Source organism: Carya illinoinensis, chromosome 13, assembly GCF_018687715.1.
Source record: "Carya illinoinensis cultivar Pawnee chromosome 13, C.illinoinensisPawnee_v1, whole genome shotgun sequence".
NCBI lineage: Eukaryota > Viridiplantae > Streptophyta > Magnoliopsida > Fagales > Juglandaceae > Carya > Carya illinoinensis.
Window position 1 is genome coordinate 12,191,982 of NC_056764.1, and position 16,430 is coordinate 12,208,411.

At 34.7% G+C, this 16,430-nt stretch overlaps 1 protein-coding gene across 3 annotated transcripts; it reads right to left on the bottom strand.

Annotated features, from left to right (window-relative positions):
- Positions 1-1,107: 1,107 nt before the first annotated feature.
- On the bottom strand, positions 1,108-16,313 carry LOC122293013 (phototropin-1). Of its 3 annotated transcripts, XM_043101621.1 has the most exons (26): positions 16,132-16,313; positions 15,744-16,023; positions 14,882-15,483; positions 14,014-14,758; positions 13,695-13,877; positions 12,157-12,248; positions 9,438-9,708; positions 9,085-9,304; positions 8,909-8,979; positions 8,585-8,691; positions 8,420-8,469; positions 8,228-8,332; positions 8,062-8,121; positions 7,893-7,982; positions 6,881-6,957; positions 6,323-6,407; positions 5,583-5,663; positions 5,228-5,331; positions 4,101-4,150; positions 3,626-3,732; positions 3,374-3,496; positions 2,947-2,998; positions 2,326-2,438; positions 1,648-1,788; positions 1,444-1,563; positions 1,108-1,364 (listed from the first exon to the last, which is right to left on the bottom strand). In XM_043101621.1, exons 4-25 carry the CDS (start codon positions 14,754-14,756, stop codon positions 1,459-1,461), a joined length of 3,030 nt encoding a protein of 1,009 aa, XP_042957555.1. In that variant the 5' UTR covers positions 14,757-14,758; positions 14,882-15,483; positions 15,744-16,023; positions 16,132-16,313; the 3' UTR covers positions 1,108-1,364; positions 1,444-1,458. The 3 variants fall into 3 exon arrangements, with proteins under 3 accessions (XP_042957555.1, XP_042957554.1, XP_042957556.1); XM_043101620.1 differs by lacking the exon at positions 14,882-15,483; XM_043101622.1 differs by lacking the exon at positions 14,882-15,483 and having other exon boundaries at positions 15,744-16,035.
- Between the last annotated feature and the right edge of the window lie 117 nt (positions 16,314-16,430).

A 16,430-nucleotide genomic window follows, 5' to 3' on the forward strand; every position in this document is an offset into this window, starting at 1 on the left:
AAAAAAAATATATAATAATAATAAGGTAAGGTTGAATATTGAAATAATAATGGTCAGTATAGTTTGGTAGATAACATGAGCCATTGAGCTCAATTTTTTTAAGGAGAAAATGGCACCATGATTATTATTATTATTACTATTATTATTATTATTGTTATTGTTATTAAAAGCCTTTCATTTATGACAAAATAACAAGAAGACAAAAGGTGTTAAACTATCAAACAAAAAACCTTAAAATGAACCATACAATCAATCTCATCTAATAAAACAAACATGAGTGATTCCATGAAATGGACGATAGCACAAAATTACAAATGGTACTTCCACACTTTATGGGGGGATCGTTATATTGGTTGTGGTTGAGCTAAATGAAAGGAGGATGAATGGTAGGAAAGGAACACAGGACATGCTGGATGTAGATGTCCATGTCACAGATCAAATAAGACTGCATTGCAGAGATTTCTGACATGTGAAGAACAGCTAGCTTCAAGAATTCAATAATTTGGTGCACAATCAAGGTGCCGACAAACCTTCAGGAAATCAAACAACCACCACCACTACCACTTGTGGAGGCATTTGATAATGTTGTGCAGATAGATATGTCCAAGGTTACATTCCTGAGAGACCAACTTAACTATAAATTATCTTAGATGCCATTTTTTATTGTCTTTTTAAATTTTGTCATTTTCTATATGACATATTATAAGTAACCTAATATCTCTATCATTTAAATGGACAATCACTTAAAATATGACACATCAATATAAACAACCGAAGATTACAAATTTATGATGAACAACATCATTTCTCTTATGCATTGGATAGACATTGAGACATGATGTATAATGGACGAAGAACAAGCAAAATACAAGGAATATTATATATATATGTATGTGTATATATATATGCAAAGGAAAGTGTGTGAGAGAGAGAGAGTGGCGACACCTCCAAGTCCTTAGGGACCATGGGGTCCATGGTTGAAGGTATAATCCCCACACTTACAGGAGCAATAGTCTCTCAAAAATTTGCCTAGAAAAAAAAGTGTGTGTGTGTGTGTGTGTGTGTGTGTGTGTGTGAGAGAGAGAGAGAGAGAGAGAGAGAGATCAATTTACACAACTTTTTAAGTTCAAACCAACTGGGATTAAAATTACAGGGGACACGTCGTACAAACATTACATGGGACACAACTGAACCTTAATTTCCGCCTACCAGCAGCTACCAGACTTAGCTGTCGATCAAAATGCTTGGGGCCAAGAAACACAAGCCAAGTCAAAGAAAAACCCAATTCCTTGACGGATCAAGGAGCTCTCAGAGCCTCCATTGCGTTTCCTTTCTGAAGGAGATATGGTTCCCATGCTCAAAATCTGCAACACAGAAGTCTGTAATTAATAAGACCAACCAAAAATGGAGACACATTTATCATAACATGATCGTAATTCATACCATGGACCAGGCCTACTAGAAAACATTTGTCTGGAGATCCTCTAATTCAGGATCCACAACTTTTGCTTCCTTCTCAGCCTCAGTTGTGTCAAAGAGAGGAGCATCAAGCTCAGGAGCTTTCTGGAAACATATTTCTATGTCAGCAATTGAATTCCAATTCATGCATTAGTTCCACTTCATGCCTTTCAAGGTTTAGTATCTTACCTTGCAGCGAACTAGAGCCCAATTGACACCCCGGAAGAAAGGGTGACACTTAATCTCATTTGCCCCTTCCCGAGTACCCAATCTGTTTTTGGGATCCCTGTGCAAGAGCCTATACATTAACTGCTTTGCTTGGAGACTTACCTGCAAGACACTCACTTTCTGTCAGCACCAAGCCTTGTTCTTCTATGCGACTTAAGGTGGTTTCCATGTTCATGCATAAGGTATGAAGGCGGGAATGAAGTTTTGTAAAAATAAGTCCATTTGAGAATGCCTAACACCATGAGTCTACTTCTACTGTGCATCATATGCTCTCTAAGATTTGTAAAAACTTCTGCAAATGCCCCAAAAAATACATACATGTTTCTGAACTTTGCTAGTTTTGGTTTCTATACAGGTTCCAAAATCGTTTATAATGAAATTTGGGGGTCTTCATGTTTAATTGTCTTTGAGCTTTCACCATTCCTTTTCCAAGCACTGACTACGGGAATTTCATGCAAACTGAACTCTTTTTTATTCAAGGAAAAAACACACTGTCCACATTGAATAGTTAAATTAATTCCAGAATGTTCTCTTAGAATTATGCATTTTTTATATAAAAAAAAAAAAAAAAATCATGTCAGTTGAAAATTATTAAGCATTAAATGTGAGAAACTAGTTTAGTAGCAAGATATATCTCACCTGTATACTTCCTGGAAATTTAAGATCTTTTTGAAGAATATTGGCAAAAGTCTTTTGCCTAGTCTTTCCCCTAAATGGTGTATATCCATAGAACATCTCGTACAGAAGAATACCTGAGAAAACGATGTAGTAAATGAGCAAAGAGTGTCACTTATACATAAACGATGTAGTCAAATAATAATGAAAGCAACACAATGATAGTGGTGTAAAATTGATGCATAATCAAACATGATTTTAATGGTTTAAATGCTTCAAATATGAAGACGAACATATTTCTTATCATTCTTAGGCACAACTTAGGCATTATATTTTATGAAAATCGTCGAATGGTGGAGTTTACTTGTCAAAGTGGATGATCAAGATCAGATGGTAGATAATCTAACTCTCAGCCTTTTAGACCATGCATGTAAATTTTTTTATCACTCTGACATGAGGGTGGAAACTTGCCTATCACAAAGATATCTGGATTTGAACTAAGAAACAATAAGCTTGGCTTACGTTAGTGTTAGCATGTTGTTTGATATTTTTCATATTTTTAACTGAATTTATAACGGGAATAAGTTCTTGCAGTTACTATATGCACTTATGGTGCATCGTTTCATCAATAGTATTTAAATTTACCAAGAGCCCACCAGTCCACCGCACTGGTATGGCCGGCCCCAGTGATGATTTCCTGCAAAGAATTAAAAGGAAAAGGACACATGAGTTGAGGAAGAATGAAAAATTAGATGCACACAATCTTCTCTCAACAGGTAAAGAAACAATTTCATATTAGAAATTACACAAGGTGACAGAGTATATGACTGGAGTTGAAAAAGAAAAGGCTGTGTATTCTCCATGGTGAGGGTATTTCATCTCTCTTCTCTCCATGTAGAATCTCTCCACTTAAAATGTTATTTACCCTTAAAATCCTTCAAAATGCAACACTTTATGTAACATATGTATTTCATTTTGTCTGGAATCTATTGGTGCAATTCCTCTAAATAGACTCATGTAACATGCATATGCTAGGATCCAGAATCTGTATTGGTATTCTATGTTGACAAACCGGAGCTATGTATTCCTCGGTGCCAACAAAAGAGTTTGATGCTCGCATAGGTTCTGCCATGAAGATTGGATTCTGTTGACCTTTCTGTTGTTTTTTCTTTTCATTTGTACTTGGAATCAAAAGCTGCAAAGAGCACAGGCAACCCATAAAATTTATTCTAATTCTCAAAATATCTGGGATTTATGCAACTATTTTGCCTTTATTTTTTCCCGGAAAAGATTTATGCTAAAGAAGATTCGATAACTAGAATACCTGTGGTTTACAAGATGTCAAACATGACAAATCAAAATCTGTCAAGGATACGTGACCGTTGCTCTGGAGTAAAACATTTTCAGGCTTTAAATCCCTGTAAATTATCCCTGTGAGGAAATTCAATGGAGATTCAGTAAAAGTATGAAGATGCAAGTATACTTTGATCGTAAACTACATCAAAATATGATGTCATGCTTTAGGTACTGGAAATTTCAGTTTTTGAGACTACTTTAGGTATCTAAGTATCATTATGCAGGTAAGAGGAACACAGTTCTGGGGGCATGATAGAAAATTAGGGCCATCTTGACAAAAGCAAAATTCATGTGATAAAATCAGATATTGGAATTATTGGACAAAATAGTTCCTTCAATGAATCACTCAATGACTAAGGATAAGTTTTGAAATACCACTTATCAAAATCATCCCTTATTGTATGATGTATTACTTAAAAGAAAGACATAATGGCATTGTTTACCCTGGCAGTGAAGGTACTCCAATGCAACAACTACCTCTGCTGCATAAAATCTACAACCATCAATTGTATGAAGTCAGTTCGGATAAAACCTAGCAACATTACAAGTCACACAAATAATATGACACCGGTAGATGACCAACAAATTGGTCAGAAATATATTGTCCGCTTAATGGATTCAAATTACTTTTTGCAGAATTATTTGAAATGTTTGTAAATAATCCAATATTGTAAAGAAAAATTATCACGAGTGTGATTTTTCATATGAAAATAATTCTTTTGGTGTATTTAGTGCAAGGTCATTTATCAGAACAATATGTTGCAACCGAATACCAAATCAAATGCCTTTTTAATAGTTTTTGAGGTATTGTTTTCACATTTGAACATCTTGGCCAGTTGGGAACATAACCAAGTAATTCTTACCATCAAGAATACAACATGAAATCATGCGCAGTTTGAACTTTGCATGCCAAGATGAATACATGCAAGCATTACATTTATTTGGGGGAAAATACATGTTCCACCCTATTAATAGGTGTTTTTAACACTTTGCATCCTTAAATTATTAGCAATGATGCATTGCATCCTCAAACTACCCAAAAATTGCAAATAGCACTCATGTTTCAATGTTGGCCATTAAGATAAATGAAAAATAGGTGAGAATAGGTGATGTAGCACAACATTGATCATTAGATCTTAACATCTAATGACTAGTTCACATTGCAACCTTTTAGTAGTTTGTGGGTGTAACATGTCAATGTTAGTAGTTGAGCTGCAAACTGTACACTGTAAAACAGTTTTAAAGGTGAAAAGTGTATTTTCCCATTTATTTTCTATGCATGCGCATAACCATCTATACTCTTCAAAGTTCATGCAGCAAGGTCCTCATCTGTTTGCAACTTTGGGCCCTCCAATGAGGAAAAAACATGCAAAAAAGCAACTTTTTATTCTGGTAAAATTAGAGTGGCCTAAAAAAGTACAGGATAAGCTTGAAGAATTTTTGTGCAGCTACAAGAGCAGTATCTTTAAATCCTGATGCTGAGATCATGCTTTCTTCACTAACTCTCAAATCCTTGTGCACTATGATTTTCTGGTTTTTTTTCAGCTCTTTTATCTGTTAAATAATTTACCTCACTGCATCTTCCTTCAGGACCTTCGCGGGCTGTCTGTCTAAAAGCAGGAAGAGTTCTCCACCAGGGCAATAATCAGTTATCAGACAAACATGTGTTTTGGTCTGCAAAGTAGACGACCCCAGATCAGGAATTTTACAAATTCCTTATCCTTTTTTTTTTTCTAATCACACTCATATATCTAAGCTTTCTATGCCTTACTAGTATCTAAACATTCTATTCAAACCACAAAGATGTACACGTCACAGCACTAGAATTAAGTAATCAAAGAATCAATTTAACTCCCGTAGCTCATAGAATTCCCCCATTAAAAACCATCTCATTCCTTACTGAGATTTATAGAGAAGTTTCTAACCTGGAATGAAGCATACAGTGCAGGAAGAAAAGGATGATCTAACATGTCAAGAATTTCTCTCTCTGCACAAGCTCTATGCACCTGTCGAACATGGAGCAAATGAGATATTAAAAAAAATGTCGAAGAGTGCCATGAGTAAATGATATCTGAACTACTAAAAGAACTTTACTCAACGTCTAGAGAAAAACAAGGAGAAAGCTATAAAATATCCAAGCTTTGCATGTTGATTTTTGCCTTTGAACTGAAGCTGTAAAACTAAAAGAAAATTCCCTTGATTGGCCTGGTGTGATGTAATATCTTGCACTTAAATTCTACAATTAGTTTGGTTGGCATGGCTGGAAGGTAGTATCTTCCACTTAAAGTCTGCTATTAGATTAGATTTAATGGTGAAAAAAGAATGGAGGACTTCCCATGATCTATCTACAGGAATCATTTTTGCATTTGCCCAAGTTTAAGCGGTAGTATATATAACAGAATGTAGTGCACATGGAGCCGAAAAATCATAATTAAACTCAATCAATGCGCAAGAACAAACACGGATCGCTAAAAGGAAAATAAAGGCTATCTAGAAGAGTACATAAATGTAAAACAGGACCAGCTGGAGCCTGTTTGTTACAAGCACTAAGCAGTAGTGGCAAGTCAATTAAATGAACAATTCCAATACCGCTTGAACTTGGTAAATAAGAAAGAAAGAAAGAAAAAACATAGGTAAATAAGATGTATAAGATCAATTTCAATACCTTGTTACGGTTGAGCATAACATTTTTATCCATAGCCTTCATGGCAAAACACAGACCAGATCCACACAATTCCACCAAATGCACACTGCCATGACAGTCGTAAGTCAAAAAAATTTTCCAAGATTTAAAAATGGAAAGGGGATATTGGCTACAGACAAGAAATTACCAAGCAATTATGAGTTCAGATTTCATTTTCAGGTAGCAGATACTAATTTAGAACTACTTAGATTTATACTTTTAGCATATAGCAGCACCCGTTATGAAGATCAATTAAATGAACAATTCTGAATCCAATTTCTGATTCATGATTAAAATTCTTAACCTGAATGCCAAGTAATGATATCACTCTGAAGTTGAACCACGAAAACCCAACAAGAGAATTTAATATTGCGGAGTCATTAGTATTTATATATTGTATCGTCATTTGACCTGTTGTAACTCGTAAAAAGAGTCATACAAATTTAAGTTTCCAGGGCATTAATAGTCCAGGACTCCTCAACCTGTATATATATATCATGATTATCTTTACTGATGGGAAAGTGGAAAAGAGGTTCAAACCTCCCAGTATCTCCGCATCCCAAGGGCTTTATTGGCCTGAAATGTTTCAAGCCTATCTGTTCTCCATTATCGAGAATCTGCAAACAGGGGTTCCATAAGAAAACTAGAGAAATAAATAGATGAATGAAATTCAATGGCGAGGAAAGAAAATCCAAATACTTAGAGATAATAAGGAGTGTAGAAAAATATAGCAGAAATTCTAACCACGTATATCAACTAACTGCAGAAAGTGTGGAGTAAAAAGTCTTGAATGTCATGCATGTCTATACTTCAAATTTTTTTTTTACTAGAAAATAGATCATCAGAAAAGAAAAAAGAGAAAGGAACAAAAAAAAATTAAAGTCAAGCTTTATCATTTTAATGAGACTGAGGGCACATATATTCCAGATGAATAGTAGGATGTATTATGAACAGAAAGAAAATGAAAAGGCAAAAAGAAAGGCAGGGTCTAATGTTTTTATTCCTTCCTTTTTGTACTTTCTTAATTTCATTATTATGCACATTTTCTACTACAATATGCAACTCAAAGCAGAGAACTTTGCTTTAGTCCAGCCACATCATCCATTTTGCCATTATCCTATTCAATTAAAATTAAATGTTCTGTGTTATTAAGTAAAAATTATTAAATGAAAAATAATATATATAATTAAATTATTAATATTCATTTTTATTATAATTAAGTTATTAATTCAACTCATGCCGTTTTAGTTTTGTGACCAATGTATTTATAAAAGCCTATTGAATTTTAGCCTAAAATCTTACAAGTTACGAGTTTTGATGGCCATGGTAATTTTGCTAATATTATATAAAGAGATTTTGATCTCTCTCCACTCGAATACAGTTTGTGAAGTTTTTTGTCGCTAACATAGAAAGGAACAGGAGTAAGGAAAAAGAAGATCAAGATGTTTAAAATTTTAGAAATCAACGCCATTTTAAAAGTTTTTATTTATGATTGAAAACTTTATTTACAAGAATATTTAGGAAAAAAAAAACTATAATATATGAATAGTACCTTTTGGATAGCTCTCCATGAGGGGCTGTCCTTCCTATGAGGTTTTGGATGAACCACCTTAGAATGGTTACTCCACAAATCCTCCGGTTTCTACAGATGATCAAATACCCTATTCATAATTTTATACCCAAAAGCTTTTCAGAAATGTAATTGCAAGGTAGGACATTACCAAATTGGCATCAGGAAGCTCTCTCACAGCATCATCAACATTTTCTGCAGTTTCTTTAACCTGAGAGAAGATGTCAATCAAGTAATTAGTTTCATAGGTTTAAGCTGTGACCAAATCAGAAAGAGATCTAAAAGCAGAACACAGAAAGAAAGAAAGAAAGCGAGACCAGTTGTTCACTCTCTTTTGCAGTGTCTTCAGGAATGCAGTTGCGAAGTGGCTCAACATGCTGACTTCCATCTAACTGTACCCCAATAAAATATTGTACTTCTCCCTGTTGAACGTGTACAGAGTGTGATTAAAGTTTCTCTTGTAAACATCATATCATGTACTTGTGAAGATTATTTGAGATTGTACATACTTTTTGATCCCGCATTGGTTGCAAATGAAACAGGTTCCAGAACTTTTTACCTGGAATGAGTGCAAATGGTCTTTTACTAAGGAGAGGATAAAATCTATTTTGTTCTGTAAACATTTCGTTTGGCGATTTTATGCAAAGCATGGAAATTTCAGAAAGCAAGCACACCGCTCTTTGTGTAGTTAATGAGTTGGACAGTGACATCTGTCTGGTTGTCAATTGCCTCTCTTATTTTCCTCACAGTTTCCGGATCAGTTTCAGGTCCTTGCAGAAACCTATAGAATCCAAACGAAATAGATATTAAGAACCGTAATACTATCTAAAACTGGATAAGATACTTTCTTTGTGGCATGTTAAATCATAATTAAATAAGTTTAACACATGAAATATTTAATTAAATCAGAGTTTGAACCGTCTATACTCAAATATCATGCTTAATGTCTCAGAAGTTTAAGCTAACATTTCAAAACATCAAACTATCTTGAGGCGCACCTGCAATTTCTTCCCAGGATTTCTTCACGACTATACTCTGTCAGTTCTAAGAAGCTATCGGATGCAAAAATCTGAAGATTTGAACAAACATTAAAGGAATATTCATCTCCAACGTGGGAACTGAAATCCAAAGAACATTTTGGAGTGAAACAGATTGTTTTAAGTCGAAATCTTACAATGGGATTATCGGGAAGTCTTGGATCCGTAATGACAAAGTTCTTCTCTATACGCTCAAGTGTAGTAGCAAGATCAATACCCTTTCTCATATCCTTCTTTCTTACTTTGTCGTCAACATTCTCAGGCCTCTCATCATCATCATCATCAGTCTCATCACCATCCATTGGAGTTTCAAAATCAAGGCTGTCCTTAATGTTCGACTTACTTTTCCTAATCACCCTGATCACATTTAGAAGAACCATATGTAAAGGAAACTTACATGCTATAAAAACTCATTGACAAAAATGTGAAATACAGACAGTACAAGAAAGCCTTTGCAAGCATAGTTATCATTCATAACAAGAAATTATACCCCATAAAAGAACGGCGACCAGATTTTTTCGGTTTCTTTTCAGGTAACTCACTGATGCGCTGCATTGAACTTCTAGTACCAGCATGTGAGTTCCTTCTAGGTGGAGCAACGCTCTCAGAGTTTCTCCTTGTTAGTGATTCAATTCTCTCCTCTTCCTTCCCACCTCCTGATTTTCTCAAGGGTCGATTTATCGATTCACTGAGTGCACGAGGTCTCTTCACTGCCTGCACAAGCTCAGATACTGAACTTGAGGCCATCTCTTTCTGACGAGCTGCAAAAGACAGCAGATTAGTGTATTGAATTAAGCCTAAAACTACTTAACTTCTTGTTTAGAAGTACATCTTGAATACCCAACAAAACCTTGAAACAAAAAACCTCTGACTAAATTTGCATAATGCATTGTCTTACCACCATCAAAATTTTCATGGAAAAACACCCATTATCTAGTTGCCTTTTTCCCCTCCTTACTCTTCTCATTGCCAAACTGACAATATTAGTGTTTGGTTTGATGGAAATAAACCAGTGCACAAAGAGTGACTGCTACAAAGAATCTCTGGCTAAAAAGGAAAAAGAAAAAAAAAAAAAACTATGGTTCTATAACCCATAGTACTTCCATATGGTTCTATAACCCAAGAACTGAGCATCATTTGAGATTCTTTCCCTAATATAACTCATAGTACTGCCAAATGATCTCAGTTCTTGGGCAAATGTGGTTCATATATTAGGGAAACATGTCAGAAAATGTTTCTATAACTCATGGTACTGCCATATTTGTTGTGTAAGGAAATCAGTTGAAGAGAGTAATTATGAAGTTTTCCAGAATGGTTGAAAAGTTAGCTTCTGTTTTCATGTTGGAAGACTGCTTGTGTTATTTTTATCATATTCATGACAAATATACTTCAATGGGTCCTCATTTCCTAAGATTATATGTCATAGCTGGAACCAATGGAGCTTTGTGCCGCACCATTTGGATATTGAAAGTGTTTAATCTAATCTTATCATTACAATTTTTTCAAAATTCCTCACAAAATATAATAAATAATTTAACTTTTTCAAATTCCAAGACAATAATATTATTAAAAAATAATATTCTAATAATATGTTATTCAACTTTCAATGTTCATCTAAAACTATCTCATTTTATCTCATTATTCAAACCACACCTAAATGTATGATCCCAATATTCTTATGAATGATGTTTCTTTTTCTGATGCATTGGAAAATGACTTCCATTTTTTTTAATAAAAAAAAATGAAATTTCATCCATTCTAGGACCATTGGCAATGACATTGCCAAATGCAAGTGAAAATTAAAGAGGAATATGATAAAGCCCCCTGCATTGGCCTAGTGAAAATTGAAAAGTTTTACGTATCAACTACAGTAAATCTTAAGTGCCCTCCATCTATGGCTAGGGACTGTACAAGGATCAAATATTATTTTATCTTAAAAATGTAAATCTTCCTTCAAACAGTTTCTTCCATTAAAATGTAAATCTTAAACCACAATTCTAAATGTAAATCTTGGGTAGAAGAAATGTTGGTATGGTTGTATATGTGATTGTTGGGTGAATGGTTGGCAAAATATATTTATTGAATAATTAAATTGGTTGAGGGAAAAAATAATTGAAAAATAATAATTTTATTTTTTAATAATTTATCAATTAATATATGAAGTGTATTTGTAAAATATTAAAAAAATTATCAAATAAAATTATCAAATATTATTAAAATAATTAAGATTATATTATTATTTAGAATTTAAGATAACTAGTCTAATATGGACTAATCTAACTAAAAGTCTATATTATAACTAAAATGGCACATTGAAATTCCATTTTAGACCTAGGCCATTGCCAATGCTCAGGGGTGGGAGCAACACTACTGTACAAGATTGAAACAGAAAAAACTCCCTACTCTGTAATTCACCAAACACTTTACACCTCAAACAAGAGAACCCCTCTTTTTAAACCTTCAAACAACCTTGAAGTTCCTTAGTTGTACTTATAATTTTAACGTTTAGTTTTTTAACATAAATTCTAATTCTTTCAGCTGACTATCAACTAATTATTTAATTTTTTATTTTTCATTTTTGGAGATTTTGTATTGCCCCACTATCTAGTTTACAATAATTCTCGAGCCAATGTTAACATGAGAGTTTTTCAAGTAAATGGTAGATGTATTTCCACCTTCCAACTATTGATCAGAGTTTGACATTAGGAAAATGCTAGGTTGTCTCCTAATTTTGCCCCTGGCTTTACATTAAGAAAATGCACTAGCGGTCAAAATCAAAGGGCAAAACCAGGGGCTTGTAGCAGGACCCTTTACATCATGTGGCTCAATATATCAAAATTATAAAAAGTTATTTTAATTATTAAAACCAGACAATAATATTATTTTTTTTCAGTTATTTTTATAGAGGGTGTGATATGTTAGTTTTGATCATTTGAGGCATAAAATATAAAATAAAAAAGAATATCAGTTTTTGTTAATTTTTTGAGATATTTTTATTCTTAAATTTGATTTAAATTTTAAAATATAAATATTACAAATTAAATTTTATTATTTAAATAATATAAATTATGCACTCTACACATTATTCAGTTAAGAATAGAATAACTTTTTAAATATATGAAACTAACTTTAGTTGAAATCGACCATATTCCAAGATGAAAGTTATGCTTCCGTCAACTACAAAAGAGGATATGGTGTACTATATATACCATCATATCGAATCAATGATTCTGGCAATCCATTGGGACGCACCATCTTATCCTTGAATCCCTCTGTATGCTTGCTCACCTCCACTTGCATTCTGCCATTTCACCAAAACCAACAACAAATATTTTATTAATTAAAAAGAAAAAAAAAAAACAAAACAAACAAAGATAGCATCCCATTATCATTGTCAAAATCATAAATTCCATCACCATCCATCCACAATTGGACAGTCTTATAAACATAAATGTTTTGATTCCATACGTTATATATATTTTATAGAAAAAAAAATATATATATATATATATATATATATATATATATATATATATATATAAATCCTATCAGACAAGGCACTGGTAACTCAAACAGGCATTATTCAATCACAATCAAGGAAGAATTGGATCCGGCGAGTGACATTGTTGTGTGGCCGCCCTGGGGACGACCCAGTTGGCCGAAAAGTTTGGTTCATTATTGGAGTGGCATTTCTGACATGTTTGCTGACAACATTTACAAGAGGCATTTCCCAATGTTTCTTTTTATTATTATTAATTTGGTGTGGCCAGAAAAATCATGTGGTATGTTCAGAGAACATTATCACGACCACATCTATCAATCATGGGATTCTTGTTTCTGGATTATTCTTCTTTTGGCGCTTTCCCTTGATCAGGTTTCTTTCTCCTTCTGATCTAAATGTCTCAATAATTGAGATATCTCTCACTCCTTGTAAACCGGGCAAAATAAAATTAAAAGAAATGTTACTTAAACTCTATAGATTGGCATTAAACTTCTTTAAAACGAGTCGCGTGAAAATGGTCGTGAAATTTTGATAATTCTAGTTATTTTAGAGAGCATATCCAATTGAATTGAAAATTCGACAAAGGAATGGAAAAATAAATAAAAAGAAATCTCTGTTTTAAGGCTTTTTATGATGATTTTATCACTCAATTCTTGATGGGACTGCAATTTATTGTCCCATCCAACCCGATTTTCGCATTTACAAATTCATGCATTAGTAGGACCCTAGCCGCTTTATTTGTCTTACTCGGAAAGTTTTATAAAGAGCAATAAAAATAATAAAAAGAAGAAAAATGTTAAATAATATTAATAAAAATTTATAAAAAAAATTTATTTATCTATATGTCAATTATTAATACATTGAGAATTATTAAATTTAAATTTTAAATTTTAAAATAAAATTAATAAAATAAATCTTGTAAATAAAAATTTAATTAAAGTTGTAAATATATGTATTATTACTTTTTATAAAAATAATATTTACAACCTTAATCTTTGCGTATACCTTATGAAATAATTAAATAAATATAAGATTTATATAAAATAGTTAATTATTTAAAGATGAATTATGCTCTTTTAAAAAATATATATATATAAGAAATTTATATATAAGAAATATATGCTCTTTTTCATATAAATTTTATATTTATTATATTTTTAAAAATAGTAAACAGTAAATATCATTTTTCTGGTAAAAAAAAAAAATTGACGTAGTAGCAGTTGGAATGACTGGCTAGTGACTGACCCGATAAATTTAAGGACTTGTCCAGCGTCATCTTTGATAGGGGAAATGGTGAGTAAATTCCAAAAAGGGGTCCCATCCTTCTTGTAATTCAACAGCCTTCCACAATAACTCTTCCCACTCTCCAATGCTTCCCTTATCTTTGCCACGTCCTCTGGATCCGTATCCTTCCCCTGTAAAAATCGGCTGAAAATACAACCCATTTACCACGTTTAAATGTCGCAAACACCCTCCCTTTGGCCGTTATTACAGTTTGAATGACAGTTACAAAACAAAAACTAAGACCTCAAAGATTAATGCTCAGCCGCAGTTCCGTACGTACCAGTTCCGACCGACAACCTCTTTGGATGTATAGCCGGTCATCTTGAAGAACCCTGCACTCGCGTACATAATTGGATAATCAGGTTTTGTCGCGTCCGAGACCACGAATGTTTGCTGGAATGTCGATAACGCGTCCTTTAAGTCCTCTGATACCCTCGGAATCCCTCTCTCTTTCCCTCCATCTTCCGAGAGATCTCCCGAGCTTCGCACCGAATTATTCGAGTCTCTTCTGGAGTTTCCCGGCCTATTGTTCGAGTCATCTCCCCCGCCACCTGAATTCCTAACAGAGACCCCCTGTGGCTTGCCGGTCTCGGTGTCAGTTTTCAACACCAAACCCCACTCGGCCGCTCGTTGGGCTGCGGAGCCGACTTCTCCCGATGCTGATTGCATCTTCCCCGTCGGTTTCTCGCGATCGTCTTGATCGTTGAAGATGGCCGAGAGGGTTTTCTGGGCTATCGGTGATGTTTTCGCCGGTTGTGGTGGCACTGGTGGGGTGGTGTCCTTGAGGGCCATCCATGAGGTGGCGGTTACCTCGGCGAGACCCGAATTGGGGGAGAGCTTAGAGGAGGGGTCCGGTTCGGGACTCTCAGGTGGCTCTACCCAGCCCTTCCACGATGGCTGCGACCGGACGGCCGGGTTGGTTGGCCTGTTGGAGTAGGTTGAAGGATTGAATACCTCAAGAGAGCCGCGAGAGTCTCTGGGTAATGGTGGTATGAGAGACGATTGCTTCTCCAACTGCTCCATTTCTGCTTGAAAATGATCCACACAGAACAAATAACATTATCTTAACAATAATATCATTCATATTTAATTCAGAACATGCACGATGTATAAAAGTATAAAAACTATTTGGCAATATAAATCTGAACCTTTATCTGATGAGACAGTTTGAAATCTAGGTCCAGCGGGATTCTAGGCTACCCAGCTAGTATTCGTATGATGGATCTGTCTGGACCCCAAAAAGAATCCTAATAACCAAGACTTCTGCAGCCTCTGAAAACGTGTTTATGCTGTTGCTAGCTTGCAAGTGGTAGGGTATATACGGCTGTGAACTGGACTGGGGACTTGGGAGAGTGATGTTTTTGCCAGTGGCCAATGTGAAAACTAATGAGCAGTAATTTTAGAAGTGAATCCGGAATTTTGTTCATGCATGAGCAGTAATTGCAGAGTTTTTGTCTGTTCAAGCTACTTTCCTTGAGTAAGTTGTGTTGGTTATTATAAGGTTACTGATGAAAGAAACTCTATGCAGTATGCACCTCATATTTTTTTAGGGTAGTTTTGTCCAGTACGGGGATCGGGTCGGGGGACCCGCAAAATGGACAAACGTCAGAAAAGAGCAAATATTTCAAGTTGTAACAAGGATTTCATGTTTTATCCAAGCTAGCTAAGACAGTGTCTGGGAAGGTTTCCAATTAAAGCCATGCTTGTTCGCTGCCGGTTAGAGTCAGAGAAAACAGATCATCAGAAGCATCTGCAACTCATTGGAGCCATATTAATTATAAGAAGCATGCATAAAACACGCAACAGAGAAACAAAACTATTCATCCCAAAGAACAGAAGAATGAAAAGGAAAAAGTGTACGATTATGTGTAATGAACCTTAGAAAAAATGGTATCTCCAACCCGGCCTGGTGACAATAACTTGTCACGAATAAAGCTAGCTAGGGAAATTGAATACTACGCAATCAGTTGCAGTTTATGAGTAAAAAGGACGTAGAAGCTGTACAAGTACCTCAAACAAAGATGAGTCTGCTGAATCAGACTTCGGTTTTTGATCTGTAAAAGTAATTAAATTCCAGAACAAGCTTGATTGGATGGGTTATATTCGCAGCCAGCCCCCTCGTTCAGGAACGAACGGCCTTTCACACAGAGATCAGAGACAGAGAAGTGCCGAGAAGATGAGCGGAGAAAGGACCTTTTTAATGATCAGGAAAAGGCTGGAAAAAGAAGTGGAGAATGATTGTCGAAAAGGTTTGGCTTCCCATCCCGGACACCTAAAATTCACGTGGATCCTGCACGGATTCCTATGCCTCAATTATATATACATGAGACATAAATACGATAACTCATGTATACGAGAGAAAATAATTACAGAAAGAAAGCATGCAGCAATCACTTACCTTCAATATTGATAATCGATCTGCTTTTTTCTTCTATTAATTACGGACTGGAAATGGGTTGGCAATATTAAGAAAAGCAACAAAAGTAGAATCAGCACGAAGCAGAGGGATGGGGGTGATCTTCTGAATTTGCACGTTCAGAGTTGCAGAAGCTACCGACCAGTTGTTGTGCTATGCAATGCTTTTGTGTTTCCGAGTCACAAAAGTGGCATCGAAGGCTACATTTGAGGACAAACCGGGCGGGCACACGGGAGGCCCATGAATAATTTTATAATAAAAATTATTTTATAATATGATAA